The sequence below is a fragment of the Halichoerus grypus genome, chromosome 8, assembly GCF_964656455.1.
Source record: "Halichoerus grypus chromosome 8, mHalGry1.hap1.1, whole genome shotgun sequence".
Classification (NCBI taxonomy): Eukaryota; Metazoa; Chordata; class Mammalia; order Carnivora; family Phocidae; genus Halichoerus; species Halichoerus grypus.
Window position 1 is genome coordinate 79,712,966 of NC_135719.1, and position 23,806 is coordinate 79,736,771.

Here is a 23,806-nt window from a genome sequence, read left to right on the forward strand (position 1 = left end):
CTTAATACTAGCTTAAGCAAGTTGTTTTTAGACCACATTTATTCAAATGAAAAATAGGAAAAAGACATCTGCAGAAGTAATAGCTTATCAATGTCACTTCACTTATGTAAGTAATCAAAGACAGACCATGTGTTTTACACTCAAAATGGATCTGCCCTGACAGCTAGTTGCAATGGTGTGAAGGGTACAGTCATTGAAAAAGGTAGTTCCTGCTCTTCAGTGTAGTAATTTATAATCTAGTTCAAAGGCAAGTATTCTCTAAACCAGCCATTAGTGAAGGTAGATAGAGGAGTGGAGTAAGGAAAAGAGGAATATTTTGTTCCTCATTTTTTTGAAAGTCTATTTATTTAAGTAACCTCTGCACGCAACATGGGGCTTGAACTTACATCCCCGTGGTCAAGAGTCACGTGCTCTTCCGGCTGAGCCGGCCAGGTGCCCTCCCTGTTCCTCATTTTTAATTCAGCAGGCCTGAGAATGTCTTGGTACACGGTACCTGAAGAAAGCCATCATGCTGGAGAAGTTCCTTGGGAAATAGATGTGACTTGGGTTGTTTGCTCAGTGGGTTATCTGAGACCTAAACAGAAGTGATACTAAGGAACTCCTCAGTAGAGCCCAGAAGTTCCAAGGCAGTTGGTAAATGACAGTTATAGAGAAAGCAGGGACAGAAAAAACATGTAGGGGAATGAATGATGCGCTAGGCCCAGGAGATGCTGAAACTGTGTTATAAAGACGTCACATCACACACCTTTGAGTATTTATCCAACTCTCTCCTCGCTCCTTACTTGCTTCCCATATTCAGCATGCTGGACAGCAGTAATCAGCCTCACTGGAGCACTGAGCTCGTAGGAGAACAGCTACAGCAGAAAGTCTCTCAGTTGCAGGACCAGCTGGACACTGAGCTGGAGGAGAAGAGGAAAGTCTTACTTCAGCTGTCCAGAGAGAAAGGTAGGTCAGGCTGTGAAGACCTTTCTCAAGTGAGGCATCCTTTATGTCTGGTGTGGGAGAAGGGAACTTGGGCCAGCATTTCTCCAGTCCTCTCCAGTCCCCTCTAATCCCCTCACCTGATCCTGTTTTTGTGTGGATCAGGGATAACTAGAATAAGAACACTGGCAAGCTGGCAATCAGATCAGACTTACAATCAAGAAAGCATGACACCTACCTTACATGCAGAAGTTTTTATATGTAATGAGTTTTCATTTGAGAGGATGACAACTCTTAAATTTATTGTTTTTATTTATTTATTTGCTTTTTGAGAGAGAGAGAGAATCTTAAGCAGGCTTCGTGCCCAGCATGGAGCCCAAGGCGGGGCTCAATCTCACGACCCTGAGATCATGACCTGAGCCGAAATCAAGAGTTGAACGGATGCTCAACCAACTAAGCCACCAGGCGCCCCTTAAATTTATTGTTCTTAAACATTCACTTTATTTGTTGAAAATGCCTTTTATTCTTACCAATTATTTTAGAGGTGACTGGGAGTCTTGCTTTTTGTTTTGTTTTGTTTTAGCCCCTCAATCTGCGAAGCAAATTACTGCTCTTGGTTACTACTTCCATTTTCCCGTCTTAACTCTGAATCACAGTAGATAGTTATTCTGAAGATTTTTAAATACTGTCAAAGAGACCTTTGTCTCACTTCTTTTTGCTAGGTTCGACCTTAATATTTAGTCATATCAAGGTTAGATTTCATTAGATTCTAATATATTCACATAGAAGAGTGAAGGAGGGCACCTGGGTGGCTCAGTTGGTTAAGCGACTGCCTTCGGCTCAGGTCATGATCCTGGAGTCCCTGGATCGAGTCCCTCATCGGGCTCCCTGCTCGGCAGGGAGCCTGCTTCTCCCTCTGACCCTTCCCCCTCTCATGTGCTCTCTCTCTCTCTCATTCTCTCTGTCTCAAATAAATAAATAAAATCTTTAAAAAAAAAAAAAAAGAAGAGTGAAGGAAAAGAAATATCAAGAAAAATGGAGTTAGGAACCATAAAGGGATAAAGCTCAGGAGCACATGCTAAGGACCTTGTAGTATATATGAGATACAAACAAAGTATTGTAAAGACTTTGGGATAATCTAATCTGAACTCCCTCCTCTAATGCATGATAATGAAATGATCACTAAACCTTCCTTCCCTGAAACACCCATACCCACCCACCAAAACACATGCATGCAGAAATGCCCAAATGCCCATTCTCCCTCCCTCCAGGTCAGGGTGGGAGTGGGAGGTGTCACAGGGAACCGATAGCATGGAAGTCAGAATGGAGTTGGGGAGATACTGGTTTGGCTGGTGCTAGCAAAAAGTTTGCACTGTAGGGGCACCTAGGTGGCTCAGTCAGTTAAGCATCTGCCTTTGGCTCAGGTCATGATCTCAGGGTCCTGGATCGAGCCCTGTGTCAGGCTCCCTGCTCAGTGGGGAGTCTGCTTCTCCCTCCCCCCCACCTCATGCTCTCTCTTTCTCAAATAAATAAATAAATAAAATCTTTTTAAAAAAGAAAAGTTTGCACTGTAGAGGTGCCTGGCTGGCTCAGTTGATAGAGCATGCAACTCTTAACCTCACAGTTGTGAGTTCAAGCCCCACATTGGGTGTGGAGCCTCCTTAAAGTAAAAATTAAAAAAAGAAAAAAAAAGTTCACACTATCCCAGTCAGTCAAGTGGCTCTGTTTGCTGCTGGTGATGGTTGTGTTGTTTTTTTTTTTTTACAGTTCTGCAGGTGTTTTTTGTTTTGTTTTTGGAGTCCCAAGTGTCAGCTCAGTTTACTGGGTCAATAAGCTGGAACCCCTCTGTAGAAATAAGATGAAATTGCTTCTCTAAAAGTAAATTTATAAAATAAATTAAACATCAGTGGGAAAATTTAATTCGCACTTGGTCCAACTTTAAGCTTGATTTCTGAGAACTACAGAGTTTCAACTTTCTGGATGATTCCCCTCCCCCGCCCCCCCAGCTCAAAACAAGGATCTGCAGCTTGAAGTCACCAATCTGCTTCAGAAGCATAAGCAGGAAGTAGAGATCCTCCAAAATCAAGAGACAATTTCCCAGTCTCTTGACAGGCAATCTGAACCAGCCACTCACCCAGCTCTATTCCAAGAGACCACTCCGACAGAGGTAAGAGCATGCCTAATCAAGCAAGTCCCCTGAACAGAGGGATCCCCTGTATAGTGGGATGTCTGGCAAATACCCCTGGAAGAGACGATGCTTGAGGGCAGTCTTCAGAAGGCGGTGAGAAGGCTGAGAATACAGCTAGCTTCATGAGCTCCACACATTTTTCCCACCCTTTACAGCTCACAGCATTTAGAATGCTTTTTCAGACGAGGACTTGCAATGATCTGCAGAAGAGCCAACAAGCTATCAGAGGCTGTGTAACTTACTGCCGCTCCTGAACATGAGCAACTAGGGGAGAAAGCCCTTGTGAAGTGCCACAGTCCCCTTTCACTCCTGCTGCTGGGATTTTCCTATTACCAACAACTGCTTTGAGAATAGTTATTACCGTGCCTCTCATATTTCTATTCCCTTTTACCCATGCTTTTCTCCCGACAGCCCTGTGAACCAAAAAACCAAGAAGAAAAGAAACTGTCCCAGATGCTAAGTGAGTTGCAAGTGTCACACGCGGAGACCACGCTGGAACTAGAAAAGACCAGAGACATGCTCATTCTGCAGCGCAAAATCAACGTGTGCTATCAGGTGCAAGAAAAGGTGGTACAGGAAGGGGGTAGATAAATGGGCACTTGGGGACCACTTCCACACTGGGAATTAAGTGAGGCCCGAGTTTCCAGGGCTGTTGCGAGGCGACATGCTGCCCCGTGCAACACAGAACGTGCCGTCCTTTGACGCACTGGAGGACTCGCACGGGCCTGTGGCACCTTGGCATAGAAGCTGGTGAAGGGGCCAGCTAATGAAAACGGCAGCTGCGAAGCTTCAGGTTCCAGTTTTCCCAGAATCAGGAAACTGTTGTCCTCTGGCACCAGTAGCACAACTGGTCCCGGAGGAGTCTGTGATGACCCCAGCATTTTTTCTAGTGGCTCAGTCTGCCCTGTTAAGGTGATAGCAGAGTCTCCTTCACCCGAACAAGTGCCACCTTTTTATCTGGGCCCTTTGGTGCTGGGCCACTGAGATAGAAAAGTTCAGACGTTATTTTGTTTCAGGAGGAACTGGAAGCGATGATGACGAAAGCCGATAATGAAAGTAAAGATCACAAAGAAAAACTGGAGAGGTTGAATCAACTGCTAGACCTCAAGAACAATCGTATCAATCAGCTGGAAGGTATTTTGAGAAGCCATGGCCTTCCGCTATCCGGCAAGTCTTAGTCCTTTGTTCTCATCTTGGACCCGTCACGTGGCTCATGCTTGTGCTGCCTCTGTGCACCTGCCTGGAAGGCGGCCTTTTGCGTCTCGGCAGGAGACACATCCGTCCTGTTCTTCGTCCTGCCGTCTTTGGTGTTTTCACACATGGGTAGCGGCTTCTTTTCCTCTTTCGTGGCAGTGTCTTCCTCTGATTCCTCTGAAGAGTTTCAGCAGGGCCCAGCAATTGCTGAATCTGTTTTGAGAATTGAGAGCATATCACTGTCGGCCCCTAGGTTGGCGTAACACACTCCCTCTCTCAAGGTTGTTTCCTCAACCCAGGCCAATATAGAGCTTTATCACTCATCTCTCATCATCCTTTTCTGTGACTTCTCTCTAAAAGTCTCTCAGTTCTTTGTTGCACTTTGAGGATGTCAATGTGACAGGGTAGCTGGCCGGACACTTGTGTAAATTTCAGTGTGGTACTTCCTTTATTTAGGACAGTCGCTGCTGACCAGGAGCTGGTCTCAGTCTCGCCTGTCAAGAATGTTGGCTTTGTTATTAGACTCAGTTTTCAGAGACCTGACTCACACTAACCAAATTCACCAAAGATCGATATTTAAATCAGAATGTTCATTTATTATTTTATGATAGTGGCTGTTTCATTGCTGCCATGAGACGGTCTGGAACTAGTGTTCCGGGCAGCCCTCTCTCTGGGAAGCAGAATCAGGAAGCAGCTTACTTAGTGCGGAGCTAGAGTGAAGGGAGGTGGGTCATGCTGGGGCATGATTTATCCATGCCAGGGCCAGTCTGTTAAAAAGTCACTGCCATGTAACAAAGGAAATCCTCCCTTGGATTGAAATTCTCATGTCTTTCAGATTCAGGGTCTTTCTCCTGGGACAGTACAGGATAAATCCTCTTATCTACTTCTGAAGACTCATTTGCTTTAACTTATAGTTCTTTCATTCCTGGTAAGATCAAAGAGTTTTTCATATGTTTACCAGTTATTTGTATTGTGTCTTTCTTGAGAATTGCCTGTTTCTGTCCTTTACCTGTTTTTTGATAGCATTTTATTCATTTGTAGAATTTCTTTATATGCTAAGATTTTTAGCCCTGGGTCATGGAATGCAAAACTTTAAATCTATTTTAGTTACATTAATCTTATCAGTTAAGAAACCATTAATCTAATCTTTTTGTACTCCATTTATTTTGGGCAGGAAGACATTCTGATGTGTTCAAAATATTTTTATTCTACTACATTAACTCTCAGTATAGGAATTTCATCATCGACACACATTGTGATGATTCAAATAACTCCCCGATTTGAAGCAGACTATATATCAAAGTTTCTGATTGATTGGACATGGGAGGTAATGCACAGATTTGATAGACTGTCTTACATATCTTTTCATCCCTTTGCCAGTATTTTCAACCTATTTCCAGTAAGTTTCCTCTCCAACTTTTTACTCCATTACTCTTTGACTTACAGTGGATTTTTTTTTTTTTTTTTTTTGCCTTCTTATGTTGAAACTAAATTCTTAACAGTGAAGATTCTTGTGACTGATCTGGCTGGAAGGGAAATCATTTCTTGGTGGAGCTCGATGTCATGTAGTAGGCACCATGACTATATTTTGGTATTCTCTCAATTGCCCATATCCCAAATTTTTGGAAATACTCCTATTTTGTGTATCTAGTGCTTCTCTATTGGAATTAACAATTAATTCATAGGACTTTGCTATAAGATAAAACTGACATCTGTAGATGAAATTGTGCCTCCAGTGTTTTCCTGAGCTTAGCATTTACTTTCCAATCATTCATTTTGTACCTTATCTCTAAAGCAGGCCTTGAGTTAGTTGGCCGTCAGAATTCAAAGCTCCTGGTTGTCATTCTTTTGCTTTTCTTTTTGAATTACATGGTGTCTCGAAATCATCAACAATTTGGACTTTCATCATGATTTTTATTCTCCTTCTGTCCAACTTATTTTATCCTAAGGAAGAGCTGTCTATGCTTTAATGGATAGGCAGTTTTCTTTTCCCTCTAGAACAGCTCAAAGATGTGGCTTATGGCACCCGACAGTTGTCCTTATGTCTGGAAACCCTGCCAGCTCATGGAGATGAGGGGAAAGTGGACATTTCTCTGCTGCATCAGAGTGAAAATCTTTTTGAACTACACATCCACCAGGCCTTCCTGACATCTGCTGCCCTGGCTCAGGCTGGAGACACTCAACCTACCACTTTCTGCACCTATTCCTTCTATGATTTTGAAACCCACTGTACCCCACTAGCTGTGGGGCCACAGCCCCTCTATGACTTCACCTCTCAGTATGTGGTGGAAATAGATTCCCTTTTTTTGAACTACCTTCACGGGGCTTCAGCCCAGCTTGATCTACACCAGGCTGTAGCCAGTGAGCACCACACCCTTGCAGCTGGATGGATTTGCTTTGAGAGGGTGCTGGAGACTGTGGAGAAAGTCCGTGGCTCTACCACACTTACTGGTAAGTGCTATTGGCTTCCCACAGCTCCCAGGACTAATGTGGAATTTCCCAGAGTCTATAGATGCTCCTCTGGTGGTTTCCCATTTTCTTCCTCAGCCTTTATTCTTAATCCTCGCCACACCATCCGTATCGTCCATGCCTTTCATACTTTCTGCTATTCAGGAGCTGGTGGAGAAGACTTCGGGGTGCTAGAATACTGGATGAGGCTGCGCTTCCCCATAGGATCCAGCCTACAAGCAGGCAATAAGCGAAAGAAAGCTCAGGCCTACCTGTCAGCCAGTGTGCTTGGAGCCTGGGAGGCGCGGGAGGATAAGGTGAGAGAAAGGATGTGCCCAAGCATCTCAAAGGAGCCACAGCCAAGCAGGTCATGAGAACAGCTCAGTCTTCCACTCTCAATAAGTATTTGCTGAATGTGAATGAAGGAGAAAAACTGTCGTGCCACAACCAATCCAGATTCTTCCCTTGGTGAAGCTTGGGTTTGAAATGAAATCGTACCCTTGGAGCTAGCTCCCCCCCGCCCCCGCTGTGAACAAAATAGCTTCTCTGTTCCATTCTCTAAGTTAAGGCTTGAGGGCCAGCACCTCTCTCAAATAACTATCTGCCAGAGCTAGTTTGCAGGCCCGGGAAAGTCATTAGGTTTCTGTGACCCAGTCAGAATTCAGCAGTTCCTTAGGTCATAGCTCTTCCTCATCAAGGGTGCTGGGCTTCAGCTACAGCTCTCTCAGGCTGCCCTTTTCCTTCATCCAAGACCAACATCTTTCCAGTCCAGATCGGATACTTGGAAGCATCAGAATGAGCTGCGGGTGGAAATCATCAGATGCTACGGCCTCCGGAGTCGACGGCTGGGAACCCAGCCCAGTCCATACGTCATGTACCGCTTCTTCACCTTCTCTGACCATGACACTGCCATCATTCCAGCCAGTAACAATCCCTGCTTTAGAGACCAGGCTCGATTTCCAGTGCTTGTGACCTCTGACCTGGATAAATATCTGAGGCGGGAGGCCCTGTCTGTGTACGTTTTTGATGATGAAGACTCAGAGCCTGGCTCGTACCTTGGCCGAGTCCAAGTGCCCTTGCTTCCCCTTGCACAAAACAAATCCATTAAAGGTGGGAGATCGAGGTTATTACATCTTTATGCTCTCCGCCCAGTATTGTCTTCGTGTTTTACATTTCTTTGATTACTTGCTTGGAACAGTCTCTCTTAAAAAACCTGCTGAGAGGATTTTAGAATATGGTCAAGAGCAACAGAGCAGAAGACTTGTTGCCTCACTAATCCTATGGAAACATTGGCTGCTTCTGCTTTTTCCTCCCTTTTTTTTGGCAACAAAAGCAAGGTTCTTAAGTGGGTAGACCCACCAACCTGAAGTCCATACATCCATCTCTGAACAAACCTTTTCTGACTCTGCAGTGCTTCCCAGTATTTGTGTTTACTTACGGCCTATTGTTTCTTAGCACATGACTAGAGATAGACTATAAGCTGTGTCCTTAATACTCTCCCATAATTTTCTTGCTTCTTTTAAGCACAAGTTAGACTTTCATGCCACATCACGACACAGGCAAATTTCTTGGATCTTTTTTTCCCCAATATGGAACTGATGTGAACTTAGGAAGGGTCAACTCTCTGGTTCCGGTATTGGGAGGGTGAGGCAGGGTGTCTGTGCTCTCATTACCAAGTATGGTCGGTGTAGCCGGTACCAGCTATGTTTAACAAGCTTCTGGATGTTCCAGAAAGTGTGTGAGGCCTCCCTCCTTCTGATACCACAAGAGCTAAAAAAAAAAAACAAAAAACAAAAAAACCCCGACACTTTTCTCACAACTCATTCTTTGCCAAAAAGAAGAGGCAATGTGGGCCATCTGTTAAATTAATCAGTGTTACAAATCAGAAGTCTGGCATTTAGAAAAAGCCATTTTGCTGAAGTTTTCTTGGCTTTTGTTATTTTAGAAATAGGGACCACTTGAGTGTAGATAATGGTTTCTTTGGTCTACCTAAGGCTTAGCAAGCATTAGGTAATAATAATAATGCAATCATGTTTATTGGCTGGGTGACTGATGACAAGCAAGGTATACCTTTCCATATGTCTTTTGACTCTCCCTTCCTGAAACCTGGAGATACCCATCTTTCCCCACAAATATTCTAAGTGAATATTAATATTCACTGCTATTTTATGTTACTTCTGAGTGTGTTATCATTATGCTTATGTAATGGATGTTAATTAATGACAAACAAAATATGGTAAAATTCAAAATTGGGGAATAGATAAGGCTCTGGTAAATTCTTGCCTACTTAATGTGATCAGATCTTATTAATGTCTGTGTGTCTCTCAGGTGATTTTAACCTCACTGACCCTGCGGGGAACCCCAATGGATTTGTTGAGGCGAAACTGGATTGGAAGTCTTTCTACCTACCCCCAGAGAGCTTCCTGAAACCAGAAGCTCAGCCTGAGCAGAAGGACACCAAGGACAGTTTAGAGATTTCATCTGAAGAGGAAAAGGCTTCCTTTTCTCCCCAGGTAGCAGATCTCTACCAATCCTGTGGAGCATAGTTGAGGAAAACAGTATTAAAATTGTAGTATAAGAAATGCCCTCTGTGAATGTCACATGTTTGGCAAACTTATTCTGCTTCCCTCATAGTGCTGTGAGCCTACTGAGGAAGCAAAACCCTGGGTTTTATTGTTGGGAGGAGAGAAAGATGGCATCTCTCAGCTCTGTGGCAGGAGAGGCATGAAGTCTCATGCTAGGCTGTTAAACACTCATCTTGTAAGGCTGTCTCTGATCCTTCTATTTAGGACCAGATGGCATTTGCTGAGATTCCCATTGAAGCTGGCCAGTATCAAGCTAAGCGAAAACCTCCACAGGTAGGAGAAAGAAAGGAAAGGGAACACCAGGTTGCAAGCTACTCGAGAAGAAAACATGGCAAAAGAACAGGCATCCAAGGGAAGAACAGAATGGAATATCTTAGTCGTAACATCTTAACCGGAAATACACTACAAGTAAGGCCTTAGAAACCCTGCAAAATTAAAATATGGGTTGTAGGGTCCCCAGATATATTATTCTCAGGTAGAAGCAAACACCCAAGATCAGCAGTAATCATGTTTTTTTTTTTTTTTTGTGGCCAACATGTGTTTCCTCAAACACAGGTAGTTTAATAAAACTCTGAACCATTCACTTCATTTCAATGTAATTTAATTCAACAGCTTATGGATTCTGCAATTTATACTGAGAATTTTACCAGTCTACCTCAACTGTAGTCAAAATAAGTTAAAGAGCAAGTATTTATTGAACACCTACTATATGCTTGATACTGTCTTTTCTTCATAGGAAACTAGATTAAAGTTACTACGTAGCACCTAAAAATATATGAGATTGTAAATATATATTATCATAAGATTAAATAATATGATTATATGTTATAATCATGTATATTGTATTGGATAATTACATTAATATATAATTATTAATTTTATGAGATTATTATAATTATATAATATATATACAGTTGACCCTTGAACAACATGGATTTGAGCTACATAGGTCCACTTATACATGAGGGTTTTTTGTTGTTGTTGTTTTTTAAGATTTTATTTATTTTTTTGACAGAGAGAGACACAGCGAGAGAGGGAACACAAACAGGGGGAGTGGGAGAGGGAGAAGCAGGCTTCCCACCGAGCAGGGAGCCCAATGCGGGGCTCGATCCCAGGACCCTGGGATCATGACCTGAGCCGAAGGCAGACACTTAACGACTGAGCCACCCAGGCGCCCCTACATGAGGTTTTTTTTCAATAAATACAGTATTATGAATATATTTTCCCTTCCTTATGATTTTTTTTCCTAATTTTTTTTTTTTTACAAAAAGTTGTAAGTTTATTCCCATAACATATTCTAACATGTATCAAAGTTTCAAGCAGGTCCTTTTGAATCTCAAATAAGAAATTAAAACATTCAGCATTAATTAAAAATAAGAGAAGGGTGATGATGGTCATTTATGGGTTTTAGTCTAAAATGAAAATGCAGAAAACGTTTATTTTGGTGAGTATGTGTTGATGCCGTATTTCTCCTTGTGAAGCTTCAATTGCTCTTCCTTCTTTTTTGTGTCCATCTTCTTCTTTTTTTTTTTTTTTAAAGATTTTATTTATTTGACAGAGCACAAGCAGAGGGAGAGAGAGGGAGAAGCGGGCTCCCTGCTGAGCAAGGAGCCTGATGTGGGACTCGATCCCAGGACCCTGGGATCATGACCTGGGCCTAAGGCAGCCACTTAACCGACTGAGCCACCCAGGCGTCCCTGTGTCCATCTTCTGAAATGCCCTGTTGACATTATAGTACAAAACTACCAGGTGTCTGTTACAAACATTGAATCCTGAAATGTGATCACGTGCCTTCTTGGCATCAAAGATGTCTTCATAGACCACATAAGCTGTTCCTCTAGTTTTGGGTGTGTTCCCCACTCAGATTTGACGAATAGGTCGATATTTCCCAAATATATCATACATTTCTTCAGCTGTGATTTTGTATGGCAAATTTCTTATATGTGAAATCCGATTTACTTCAGGTGGAAGTCAAACGTTCCCCCTCTTGGCCACTTGCATCGCCATCTTGATGGTCTGATAAGGTTACTGCAGCAAACACTAGAATTCCTCCAGACACCTCTGGAGCTCGCTCTACTCTTTTTTTTTTCTTCAAATTTTTATTTAAATTCTAGTTAGTTATAGTGTAGTATCGGTTTCAGGAGTAGAATTTAGTGATTCATCACTTACATGTAACACCAAGTACTCATCACCACAAGTGGCCTTCTTAATACCCATCACCCATCACACCCCCCTCCCTCCATCAACCCTCATTGTTTCTCTATTACTTGTTCTCTATCATCAAGAGTCTCTTATGGTTTCCTTCCCTCTCTTTTTTTTTCCTTCCCATATGTTCATCTTTTTGTTTCTTAAATTCGTCATATAAGTGAAATCATATGGTATTTGTCTTTCTCTGACTTACTTAGCATAATACCCTCTAGCTCCATCTACACTGTGGCAAATGGCAAGATTTCATTCTTTTTGAAGGCTGAGTAATATTCCATTTATACACACACACACACACACACACACACACACACACACCACATCTTCTTTGTCCATTCATCAGTCAATGAACATTTGGGCTCTTTCCATAGTTTGGCTGTTGCTGATAATCCTTATGATTTTCTTAATATTTTCTTTGCTCTAGCTTCCTTTATTGTAAGAATATAGTATATAATTCATATACAGAATGCATTAATCAACTGTTTATGTTATTGGTAAGGTTTCTGGTCAACAGTAGGTTATTAGTAGTTCAGTTTGGGGTGGGGTCCAGAAGTTATATGCAGATTTTTGGTGTCTCCAACCCCCATGTTGTTCAAGGGCCAACTGTAGTTATATTTGTTATCCTTATTCTGAAGCAGGTGAGCTACACTGAATGGAAGTTCTCAGGGCTTAAGAGCTTCAGCGATGACAGTTTAAAAAATCAGCAAACGGAAGAGGAAATGACATCATCGCATTCAGCAGTGATGCAGAAAGAAGCCCTAAATCCTGTAAATGGTATTGTCTTTTTTAAAATCTAATTTTCTGTTTAAGCATTAGATTATTTTATCAAGCCAGTTATTTACCTTTTTTTTCATCTTGCATTGCTAAACTTTTCATGGAAAATGAGTACTGAAGACCCTAGACTTAGTTTTATGTTACAAGTGTGCCGGTTAGGCCAACCAAGGCTGGAGTTCTCAAAGTAGCTTTCTATGTATTTAAAGCTTGTTAGCTTGCCAGTTTAGTTACCTAGCAAGTATATCTTGTGAATTATAGTTACAAAGAAATAGGAGAAGGAGTGTGATTGGCTTATTTGGGATGTTGATCCAAATTTTTTTAATTAAGGCAAAGCTTTTTTGTGTTACAGTGAAAGGTAGACTTGGTTTCAGGTTATAATATGGGCAAACTCCATAATTCAGACCAACTCCCTCATTGATGACAACTAAAAAGGTGAAGTTAATATATTTTTAAAAGATCTTAACCTTTCTTAAAAGCATTCAATAGTCCATAAGAGAGGGAAGAATTACCTAGCCTTGATCAGGGAGATGATTGAAGCTCAGAGAAGTGAGCTGGAACTGCTTCAGCCCTGAGACATTGCTAGTCTGGAAGAAGCGGTGGAGAGACAGAATCATGCTTTTGGTGGACTTTTGGGGTGGGGAAACAGGATGCAGTCTGAATCTGGGGTATGCCCAGCATAGGAAGATGTTTACCCTGGGCAGAACTGCCCACTTTGGTCCAGGACCCAGAAGGCAGCAGCATTCTGAGTCTCTTATGTCCTGAGAGGTAGCACTGTGCTGTGGGCACTTGCAGGGCTGGAGAGACAAGGGCTGACCCAGTGCCCACCAGGACTCCAGACACCGGAATTACCCGCCACAGCCTGTGTAACAGCTGTGCTTATTACTAGCTTCGTGGAGATATAGCTGAATTTTCAAATGTCAACAAAGAACTGGAGCTATGAGAAAACTTGAGATCGTAAGTTTTAAAAAATGTTTTGTCTTAAAATAATTTCAAACTTACATAAGAACTGCATGACTAGGACAGAAAAATTCATCTACACCCAAATTCACACAAATTCACCAACTTTTAGCATTTTCCCACTTTCTGCTTTATCATTTTTTCTGAAGCATTTGAGAACAAGTTGTACATCTCATGCCCCATTACTGCTGTATATTTCAGTAAGGAAAAGGAAATTATATGACCACAGTCAAGTTACCAAGTTCACAAACTTATCGTGGATACAGAGTACCTAATGTCCAGTTGATTCTCAGAATTTGCTGGTTGTCGCAATAATGTCCATTATTAGAGGTCTTTTGTCCCCTTATCGTACATTGCATTTGGTCATGTCTCTTTAGTTTCCTTTAATCTGGAACAGTTCCTCATCTTCGTCTTTCCTTACAGTTGACATTTTTGAAGAGTATAGGTGAGCTGTTCTGTAGTGTTCCTCAATTTGGGTTCATCTGATGTTTCTTTGTAATTAGATTTAGCTTAGGAATTTTTTTATAGGAATATCACAAAAGTGATATTGTATCCTCCTCACTGCATCACATTAGGAGGTACATGATGTCAGTTTGTCCCATCATTGGTGATGTTAACTTTTATCACTTGGTTAAGAAAGCATCTGCCAGGTTTTTTCAAAAGTTACCATTTTTGCCTTGATAATTATTAAGTAATCTATTAGAAGATATTTTGAGACTATATAAATATCTTGTTCCTCATCAAATTTTACTTGATAATTTTGGCATTCATTTATGGGCTTTTTGCCTGAATCACAAAGTCTTTACAAAATACATTGCAAATTTGGAAGTGAATCAATAGAAAATATAGAACTGTTCAATACAGAAATTTATCAGAGGAAAAATGGGTCAAAAACAGATTAGATACAACTGAAGTGAGAATTGTTAAAAATATTCAGAATAAAGCAAGGAGAGACAACACATCGGGCTCCCCCTGCTCTGTGGGGAGCCTGCTTCTCCCTCTCCCTCTGCTGCTCCCCCTGCTTGTGCGTGCTCTCTCTCTCTCTCTCTCTGTTAAATAAATAAATAAAGTCTTTAAAAAAAAAAAGTTTCAATAAAATGAAATTCAGTGAAAGTAGGATAACTTAAAAAAAATCCAGATATAGGGGTGCCTGGCTGGCTCAGTTGGCGGAGCATGTGATTCTTAATCTCAGAGTTGTGGGTTCAAGCCCCATGTTGGATGTAGGGATTAGTTAAAAATATTAAAATTTAAATTAAAAAATTCAGATCTAAACATATCAGAGTCAAGATGCAGAAACTAAAATCAAATAGAAAATATTAAAAGCATTCATGTAAAAGAAAACAATAGGGGCACCTGGGTGGCTCAGTCAGTTAAGCATCCAACTCTTGATCTCAGCTCAGGTCTTGATCTCAGGGTCATTAATGGCAAGATGCCCCAGTATGCCAAAAGAAAATAATGAACTGCCAACAAAGAATTCTCTACACAACAAAAATATTCTTCCAGAATGAAAACAGAATAGACACTTAAGGATAAATCAAAATGGAGAATTTGCTTCCAAGCCACATTTTAAGGTTCTTCTTTAGGCTGAAGGAAAGTTATCCCAGAAGGAAACACAAAGATGCAACAAGGAATGAAAAGCAAAGAATATGGGTTAGTTGAAATGACTGTATGAGGCAAAAATATCAGCTGTGGGGTTTAAAATATGTTTAAAATTAAATAATGTAGTGGGTTCAACAGTAGCCCTCCAAAAGTTATGTCCATATCCTAAACCCCAGAATTTGTAAATGTTACCTTACTTGAAAAAAGATTTTTTTGCAGATGTAACTAAGCTAAAGATCTTGAGATGTAGAAATCATCCTGGATTATCTGAGTAGACACACAGAGAGACACATGCAGAAAAGGAGGCAATGTAGCCATAGAGGCAGAGTTTGGAGTGATGCGGCCACAAGCCAAAGAATGCCTGGATCCACCAGAAGCTGGAAAAGACAAGGAAAAAAAGGAAAAGGCAGATTGTCCCCTAGAGCCTTTGGAGTGAGCATAGACTTCCCAATACTTTGATTTTTGACTTCTGACTTCCAGAACTGTGAGAGAATAAATGTCCAGTTGTTGTTGTTGTTGTTGTTTTCTTTTCTCATGAATCTTTTCACCTCTACTTCTCTTCTGGAGGTACAGACATTTCATCTGGAACAAGTTTAAGTGACTTGTACATGTTTTATGTAAGCTGGAGGCAAAACCAAGGCTAAAATAACATCTGGCCCAGCAACTAACATCACTGAAAAAGCACATAGAAAGTTCACTCTCTCCTTACTTTATTGTAGAATGAATGACTCTACAGAAAGAAGAGAGAAAAAGGATAAAACGAGGAGATCTAAGCTACACTTAATTAAATGTAGGAGAAGAGAAAGAAGGGAGACAGAAGCAGTGTTTAAAGTGATAAAGAAGTAATTCACATAGGCATTCAGAAAATGAAATCATGAGAAGAAGGGCTATTTTTTCTGGGCTCTCAGTTGTTACCCTCATTAATTAGTTGTGGATTGCTTTCTTTGATGACTTTCAGAAGCTTCTGGATTTGAGCATTAGATTCACCTATCTTGCATCCAGAGGGGGCAATTTTGAAGTTTCAAGGCTTCACACAGCATCTTTACTATACCACCAAGGAATTCTGGTCCAGGTCCAGTGTGGTCAGGTTTTATTGCTGCTGAGGGCAGACGAGAGTTCTACACAACTGAAAGAAGTGATGGCACATCCCCATAACCACACACATCTCAGGTTACCCAGTGGTTTCTCCAAAACCTTACAAAGAACTGTAGTAATTCCTATGTGTGTCAGACCCAGATACAAGTGTATTAGCTTGATTTGTGTTGGAGTCACTTTGATAGATGATTGCAGCCATCACTGGTTATGTTGCAGCATCCTAGCACCAGAGTTTTTAGCTTACAGTAACTCAAGCCCTCACACAGAAGTTTCATGCTGCCATCCTATAGAGCGTTCTTTGTGAAGATCAGGTGTGCCAGCCTCTGGTTGATGACTAAAGCTGAAGAGAGCTTCTTGCCACAGTTTAGTGTGAGGTGACGTTCTCCAGTGACAACCTCTGCAAGAAAAGTCAAACCCAAAGAAAGAAAGAATAAAGATGAGAGCAGAAATCAATGAAACAGAAAAGGAATGAGAAAATCAGTGAAGCCAACTTTGCTTGCAAAGATCAACAAACTTGATAAGCCTTAAAAACAAAGCAAAACAACAAAGAAAACTTGATAAGCCTTTATCTAGAATGACTATACTAATTAAGATCCAACCAGAAATTGCTTAGTAATTTGAACAGGAGAAGTTTAAAGAGTTATTAACTGTAACAGGAGATTGAACTGGGTGGGGGTGGATGAGGACTGACTAGTAAGAAATAAAAAGAACTCTAAAAATACAGGAAAAGCAGATTTAAAGAGCATCCATTAATCCCCAGAGCTGAGACAGAGTGCCCAAAGAAGAAACAGGTCTGGTAGACAACCCCTTTCAGGGCTGAAATCCAGACCTCACTGGAAGGAGTGAAGTCACGTTTTATTGAATGGCACGGAAGTTTGCTGTGCCTGTACATCAGAACTCCAAGAAACTGTGAAGTTGACCTCTGGAACATTGCAAGCAAACCATTCAGAGAGGTACCATGCCAGTGGCATTTCACTGCAAAGCTACTTTGGCTGGGGGCTGGGGGGGAGGGGGGGAGGGTATACCAGAGGAACTGCCCACAGGGAGGTGCCATATACTACAGGCCCCTGGAAACTGTTAGAATTGGATGTTGCAGAAACCATGTGCTGCTAGAAATGTGTTCTGTAGGAAACTGTGAGCTGCTGGAGCCAGGCACTAAGTTGCAGAAGCCTGTTGTAGGAGCCTGGTCTGCAGAGTCCTTCTCTTCTGCAAGAGTCGGCCTGCACATTGGAAACAGGAAGAGAAGCCTTTTCCTCCTCCAGTGATCCTTTTCTGCTCTCTACTGACAAAACTTAACATGGTGCCAGCTGGCAAAGAAGAAATATTTACAGGGTCCAACTCTATCATTGCAGAGCAGACGATGAAGTTTTTATTTTGAGCTGAGAAGCAATTGATAATTGGCCTGCTGATCAATAAAAAAAAAAAAAGAGCAAAGACACAAGTTAGCAAAATCAAGAATGAATGTGAGGCCACTACAGACTCTACAATTAAAAGGGCTGTAAAATAATATTATGAACAACTTTATGCAACTTCCTAGAAAGATACAAATTACCAGAACTGACTCAAGAAGAAATAGAAGATCAGTATTGACATATAAAAAGTATAGACAAGAATTAGTCATTTTAAATCTTCCCAAATAAAAAAATCCAGTTCCAGATGACATCACTGATGAATTCTATCAATATTTAAGGAAGAAAAAATGCTGATCCTTCATAGTCTCAGAGAATAGTAGAGCAAGGGAAGCTTTCTAACCAATTTGGTTATAAAGTGGTATTGTCTTGATACCAAAGCAAGCCTAAGACATAAAAAAAAAAAAAAAAAGACAACTATAGACCACTATTCAACATGAACATAGATGCAATATCCTGAATGAAATATTAGCAGACCAATCCAGCAAAATATAAAATATAAGGTTGCTCACCATGATCAATTGAGATTTATTCCTGGAATGCAAATTTAGTTTAACAGCAGAAAATTGATTTAATACACTGTATTAATACAATAAAAGCTTTATGATCATCTCAATAGAGAAAAAAGCATTTCAAAAAATCCAACCCTATTCTTTTTGTTTTGTTTTGTTTTAGATATTTTAAAATTTATTTATTTAGAGAAAGAATGTGAGCAGGGGGAAGGGCAGAAGGAGAGGAAGAGAGAGAATCTCAAGCAGACTGCCCTGAGGGCAGAGCCCGATGTGGGGCTCAATCCCATGACCCCAAGATCATGAACTGAACCAGAACCAAGAGTTGGTGGCTCAACTGACTGAGCCACCCAGGTGCCTCCCAACTCCCATTCTTGATAAGATCTCTCACCAAACTAGGTAGAAGGAAATTGCTTCAAACTAATAAAGAATAATAAAACCTGTAGCTAACATCCTACCATGTGGTAAAAGACGGAATGCTTTTCCCTTAAGATTAAGAACAAAGAAAGGATGTCTGCTTTCACTACCCTGTTTGAACACTGTAGTAGAGATTTCAATCATGTAATAAGGCAAGAAAAAGGAAGCCATACCAGTTGGAAAGAAAGAAGTAGTGCTACCTTTATTTGCAATTGACATGATTTTGTATTTAGTTTAGAAAATCATAAGAAATCCACAAAATGTTTTTAAAAACTAAAAGCAAGTGAACAACATTGTAGGATATAAATCAAGATACTAAAATCAATTATATTTCCATATAGTATCAATGCACACTCTGAAGTGAAATAAAAAAACAGTATCATTCCAAAAGAATAAAATATTTAGGAATAAATTTAACAAAAGAAATGCAGGACCTATATACAGAAAATTATAAAAGTTCCTGAGAGAAATTAAAGTTTAAAATAAATGAAGAAATGTACCATGTTTATGGATTGGACCACTCATAATTGTTAAGATGGCAGTTCTCCCCCAGATTTATATAGAAGTGCAAATAATTTAGAATGACCAAAACAAGTTTGTAAAGGAACAAAGTTGAAGTTTTTATACTACCTGATTTTAAAACTTACTATAAATATAGAGTAATTCAGACAATGGTATTAGCATAAAGATACAGATCAGTGGAATAGAATTGTGAATCCAGAAATAAACTTTTACATTTATGGTCAATTGATTTTCCACAAAGGTCCCAGGACAATTCAATATTTAATCTTTCCATAAATGATACTAGGACAATTGGATATCCACATAGAGGGGGAAAAAAACTTAGACCACTACTTCACATCATACACAGAAATTAACCAAAATATATCATAAATCTAAATATTAGAACCAGAACTATAGCATTTCTAAAAGAAAACATAGGGTAATAAACTATTTGACCTTATTAGACAAAGATTTCTTAGATATGACATCAGAAGCTTGATCCATAAAATTAAAAATTGATAAATTGGACTTCAGCAAAATAAAAAATGCATGCTCTCCAAAGGACACCATTAAGACAATGAAAAGATCAGCTATATTAGGAGAAAATATTTGCAAATCACATTTATGATAAAGGACTTGTATCCATAATCTGCAAGGAATTCTTACAACTCAATAAAAAGACAACTAAATTTAAAATGATCAATGGGGGGGGGAGGATGGGTTAGCCTGGTGATGGGTATTAAAGAGGGCATGTTCTGCATGGAGCACTGGGTGTTATACGCAAACAATGAATCATGGAACACTACATCAAAAACTAATGATGTAATGTATGGTGATTAACATAACATAATAATAAAAAAATAAATCATATAGGAAATTAAAAGAGAAAAAATAAATAAAATGGTCAATAGAGGGGCGCCTGGGTGGCTCAGTCATTAAGCGGCTGCCTTTGGCTCAGGTCATGATCCCAGGGTCCTGGGATCGAGCCCTGCATCGGGCTACCTGCTCAGCAGGAGGCCTGCTTCTCCCTCTCTCTCTCCCCCTGCTTGTGTTCCCTCTCTTGCTATCTCTCTCTGTCAAAATAAATCTTCAAAAAAATTAAAATGGTCAACAGAGGGGCGCCTAGGTGGCTTAGTCGGTTAAGCAGCTGGCTCTTGATCTTAGCCCAGATCTTGATCTCAGGGTCGTGAGTTTAAGCCCATGCGCTAAAAAATAAAAAAATAAAAAAATAATAAATAAAATGGTCAATAGATTTGAATAGACATTCACTAAAGAGCATACACAAATGGCTAATAAGCATACAAAAAGATGCTCAACAGCATTAGTCATTAGGAAAATGCAAAATAATATCGCAATGAGATACCAGTACACACCAGCTAGAATTTATATATTCCAGAGGTTGACTGTACCAAGTATTAGTGAAGATGTGGAAAAATCGGAACCTCATACATTACTGGTGGGAATGTAAAATGGTACAACTACTATGAAAAATATTTGGCTGTTTCTTAAAAAGTTAAACATATAGTTTACAATCCAGCATTTCTCTTAAGTGTCTATCCAAGAGAGCTGGAAACATGTGATCACCCAAAGACTTGTACCAAATCCTCATAGCAGCATTATTCATCATTCAGAATAAGGAAAGATGTCTTAAATAAAAAACAAAATGTACTAGTCATAAAGAAGATATTGATAAAGTCGACTACTTTATTTTTTTAAAGATTTTATTTGAGAGAGAGCATGAATGCACATGCGTGAGCACGGGGAGAGGGAGAAAGATGAGCAGGGAGACGAGGGGGGGCTGAACTCCTTACTTGGCAAGCTGCTGAATAAGTGAATCTTTGAAAAAGAGGATTTGATTCTCAGTAAATGAAGCCAAAACCTAGGAACTCAAAACTAGTGGCCAGATAATAGATTGAAGATGTAGGTACTGGGTTAAATAGGGTGCTTGGAAATAGTTCTGTAACTGCAGACTTTTGTCCTTCAGATAAAGAATCCTGTGAACAGGCTTCTGAAGTCAGTGAAGCCCAAACTACAGATAGTGATGACATAGTGACAGCGGCGTCTCTGAAATGTCCTAAGGCGGTAAGTACAGCGGGGTAATCATTGAGTGTGAGACAAGGTTGTAAATAATGACATGTGCTTAACGGCCACAAAGGTGAAAACAATCCAGTTGTATTTTTTTTTTTAAGATTTTATTTATTTATTTAAGAGAGAGAGAATGAGAGAGAGCACATGAGAGGGGGGAGGGTCAGAGGGAGAAGAAGCAGGGTCCCCGCTGAGCAAGGAGTCTGATGTGGGACTCGATCCCAGGTCTCTGGGATCATGACCCTAGCTGAAGGCAGATGCTCAACCCACTGAGCCACCAAGGGTTCCCAATAATCCAGTTTTAATGAACCCGATGGGAAATTGAAGTTATTTAGTTAAATTTACATTGTGAATGAATGGAAATGTCTTGATACAGTCTCTGATGAAAAGATCACTTTCTTGATTTCGTATAAATGAGGACTTGCTTCAGTACTTCTCTCCTTTATTTGGATCCCTTGCCTGCCTCCTTCATTGTGTACTGTGATTCATCTCCAGCCTGAGTCATGCCCATTTCCTCAATCCACCTAAGGAGAGCAGGTTTACTTTCGGAGGTGGAGGCTAGAAAAGAGGAAAGGATTATTTGTGGGAAAGCTCGGTTTCTGAAGTTTTTGACCTAAGCTTTATTTTTTTTTTTTTAAGATTTTATTTGTTTATTTGACAGACAGAGACACAGCGAGAGAGGGAACACAAGCAGGGGGAGTGGGAGAGGGAGAAGCAGGCCTCCTGCTGAGCAGGGAACCTGGTGCGAGGCTTGATCCCAGGACCCTGGGATCATGACCTGAGCCTAAGGCGGACGCTTAATGACTGAGCCACCCAGGCGCCCCTTGACCTAACCTTAAAACCTGAAATTGCTGGGGCGCCTGGGTGGCTTAGTTGGTGAAGTGTCTACCTTCAGCCCAGGTCATGATCCCAGGGTCCTGGGATCGAGTCCCACATCAGGCTCCCTGCTCAGCGGGAAGCCCGCTTCTCCCTCTGCCTCTGCTACCCCCACCCCTGCCCCCTGCTCGTGCTCTCTCTCTCAAATAAATAAATAAAATCTTTCTTTAAAAAATAATAAAATAAAACCTGAAATTGCAATTATTTATTAAATATTACAGCCTCAGATCTCTTGTGGAACTGAGGATACATACAGACAAATATATATATGACTAAATATCTGCAGATACATTTAACAGTCACTGTATTAGAATCTCGTGGGGTTGTAAGTGAGGTAGGAAACAGATCTCTCTCTTGAGCCAATAGAATGCTCCCTGACACATTTGTAGGCGCTCAGTAAATATTTGTTGAATGAGTGCCTGAATGAAAGATTGAAATTTGATTGAGGATTATGAACTTCATTAGAAACATTGTAAGTATAGTGTGTCCTAGAATCAAGTGGTTAAATTATGTGATAGAAACTCATAAGATTTGTAAGAATTCAGAAAAGTGAAATTATTGCTGCTTTTTTAAGGTCAGAAAACTCTTCCTTGAAAGTGAGAACTTGTACTGAGGATTTGCCGGCAACTAAAGGATATTGGAGTAGGGAGAAACCACTCAAAATCAGTAGCCTTAAACAGTTAAGATAGCAAATACTTAAGTTATTTTCTTCTGAACTTTTGTCTCTCGTATCTTTCTTTAGCCATTACATAGTATCTTGAGAAATGCTTATAAGATGGATCAGAGCCATAGGATGTTGGAATGGGACTATAAAACCTTAGAGATCATAAAGGAGAAGATTAACTAATGTGTCCAGGATATAGAGCTAGTTAGCAGAAGAGCTGATCTCCAGTAAAAGTTTCTAAACCAAGCCACCTCTCAGATCAACCTGAAAAGCAGTCAGCTGGTCAGCAAGTTTTTGAACTACAAGTCAGACATTACATTTAAAATATTATTCAGAATTAAAGGCTCCTAAATAAGATCTCTTTCTGGAAAACCTTTGTGGACCCAAAAGTGCTATTTGAGGAACTAAATATGAAAACTGAGCTTACTGGGGTGCTTGGGTGGCTCAGTCGGTTAAGCATCCGACTCTTGGTTTCAGCTCAGGTCATGATCTCAGGGTCTTGAGATTGAACCCCGCATCAGGCTCTGCGCTCAGCATGGAGTCTACGTAAGATTCTCTCCCTTTCCCTCTGCCCCTCCCCTGCTTGCCTTGCTCTCTCTCACTCTCTTAAAAATAAAAAGAAAACTGAGCTTACTTAGCAAAAACTTAGTGTTATTATCAAATTGAATTCACAGCACAAACACATATAGTTGACCTTTGAACAATGTGGGGGTTAGGGACATGACCCCCTGCACGGCTGAGAATCCACACATAACTTTTTTTTTTTTTTTTTTTAGATTTTATTTATTTGACAGAGAGAGACACAGCGAGAGAGGGAACACAAGCAGGGGGAGCGGGAGAGGGAGAAGCAGGCTTCCCACGAAGCAGGGAGCCCGATGTGGGGCTCGATCCCAGGACCCTGGGATCATGACCTGAGCCGAAGGCAGACACTTAACGACTGAGCCACCCAGGCGCCCCTCCACACATAACTTTTAACTTCCCCAAAACTTAACTACTGACAACCTACTGTTGACCAGAATGCTTACCCATTATATAAACTGTCAATTAACACATATTTTGTATATGTATTATATACTGTTTTCTTATGATAAAGTAAACTATAGAAAAGAAAATGTCATTAAGAAGATCATAAGAAAAAGATTAATAGTACTATACTGTATTTTTTAAAGGTTTTATTTATTTGAGAGAGAGAGTGTGCATGTGCACGCGAGCTGGGAGAGGAGCAGAGGGAGAGGGACAAGCAGACTCCTTGCTGAGCACAGAGCCCAGTGCGGGGCTCAGTCCCACAACCCTGAGATCACGACCTGAGCTGAAATCAAGAGTCTGACACTTAACCGAATGAGCCATCCAGGTGCCCCTATACTGTATTTATCAAA

At 40.6% G+C, this 23,806-nt stretch overlaps 1 protein-coding gene across 4 annotated transcripts in view; it reads left to right on the forward strand.

The window, feature by feature from the left end:
- The first annotated feature begins 707 nt into the window (after nucleotides 1-707).
- RPGRIP1 (RPGR interacting protein 1) overlaps nucleotides 708-23,806 on the forward strand; it is a 41,127-nt gene continuing 18,028 nt past the window's right edge. The window contains exons 1-11 of one of the 4 annotated variants that reach the window (XM_078078725.1): nucleotides 708-945; nucleotides 2,928-3,088; nucleotides 3,521-3,664; nucleotides 4,126-4,276; nucleotides 6,302-6,754; nucleotides 6,917-7,068; nucleotides 7,519-7,861; nucleotides 9,080-9,264; nucleotides 9,541-9,744; nucleotides 12,177-12,315; nucleotides 20,790-20,887. In XM_078078725.1, coding sequence (XP_077934851.1) covers nucleotides 708-945; nucleotides 2,928-3,088; nucleotides 3,521-3,664; nucleotides 4,126-4,276; nucleotides 6,302-6,754; nucleotides 6,917-7,068; nucleotides 7,519-7,861; nucleotides 9,080-9,264; nucleotides 9,541-9,744; nucleotides 12,177-12,315; nucleotides 20,790-20,887 — 2,268 coding nt within the window. The remainder of the gene's footprint in view (nucleotides 946-2,927; nucleotides 3,089-3,520; nucleotides 3,665-4,125; nucleotides 4,277-6,301; nucleotides 6,755-6,916; nucleotides 7,069-7,518; nucleotides 7,862-9,079; nucleotides 9,265-9,540; nucleotides 9,745-12,176; nucleotides 12,316-20,789; nucleotides 20,888-23,806) is intronic. The other 3 variants (XM_078078726.1, XM_078078727.1, XM_078078728.1) reach the window with 3 other exon arrangements.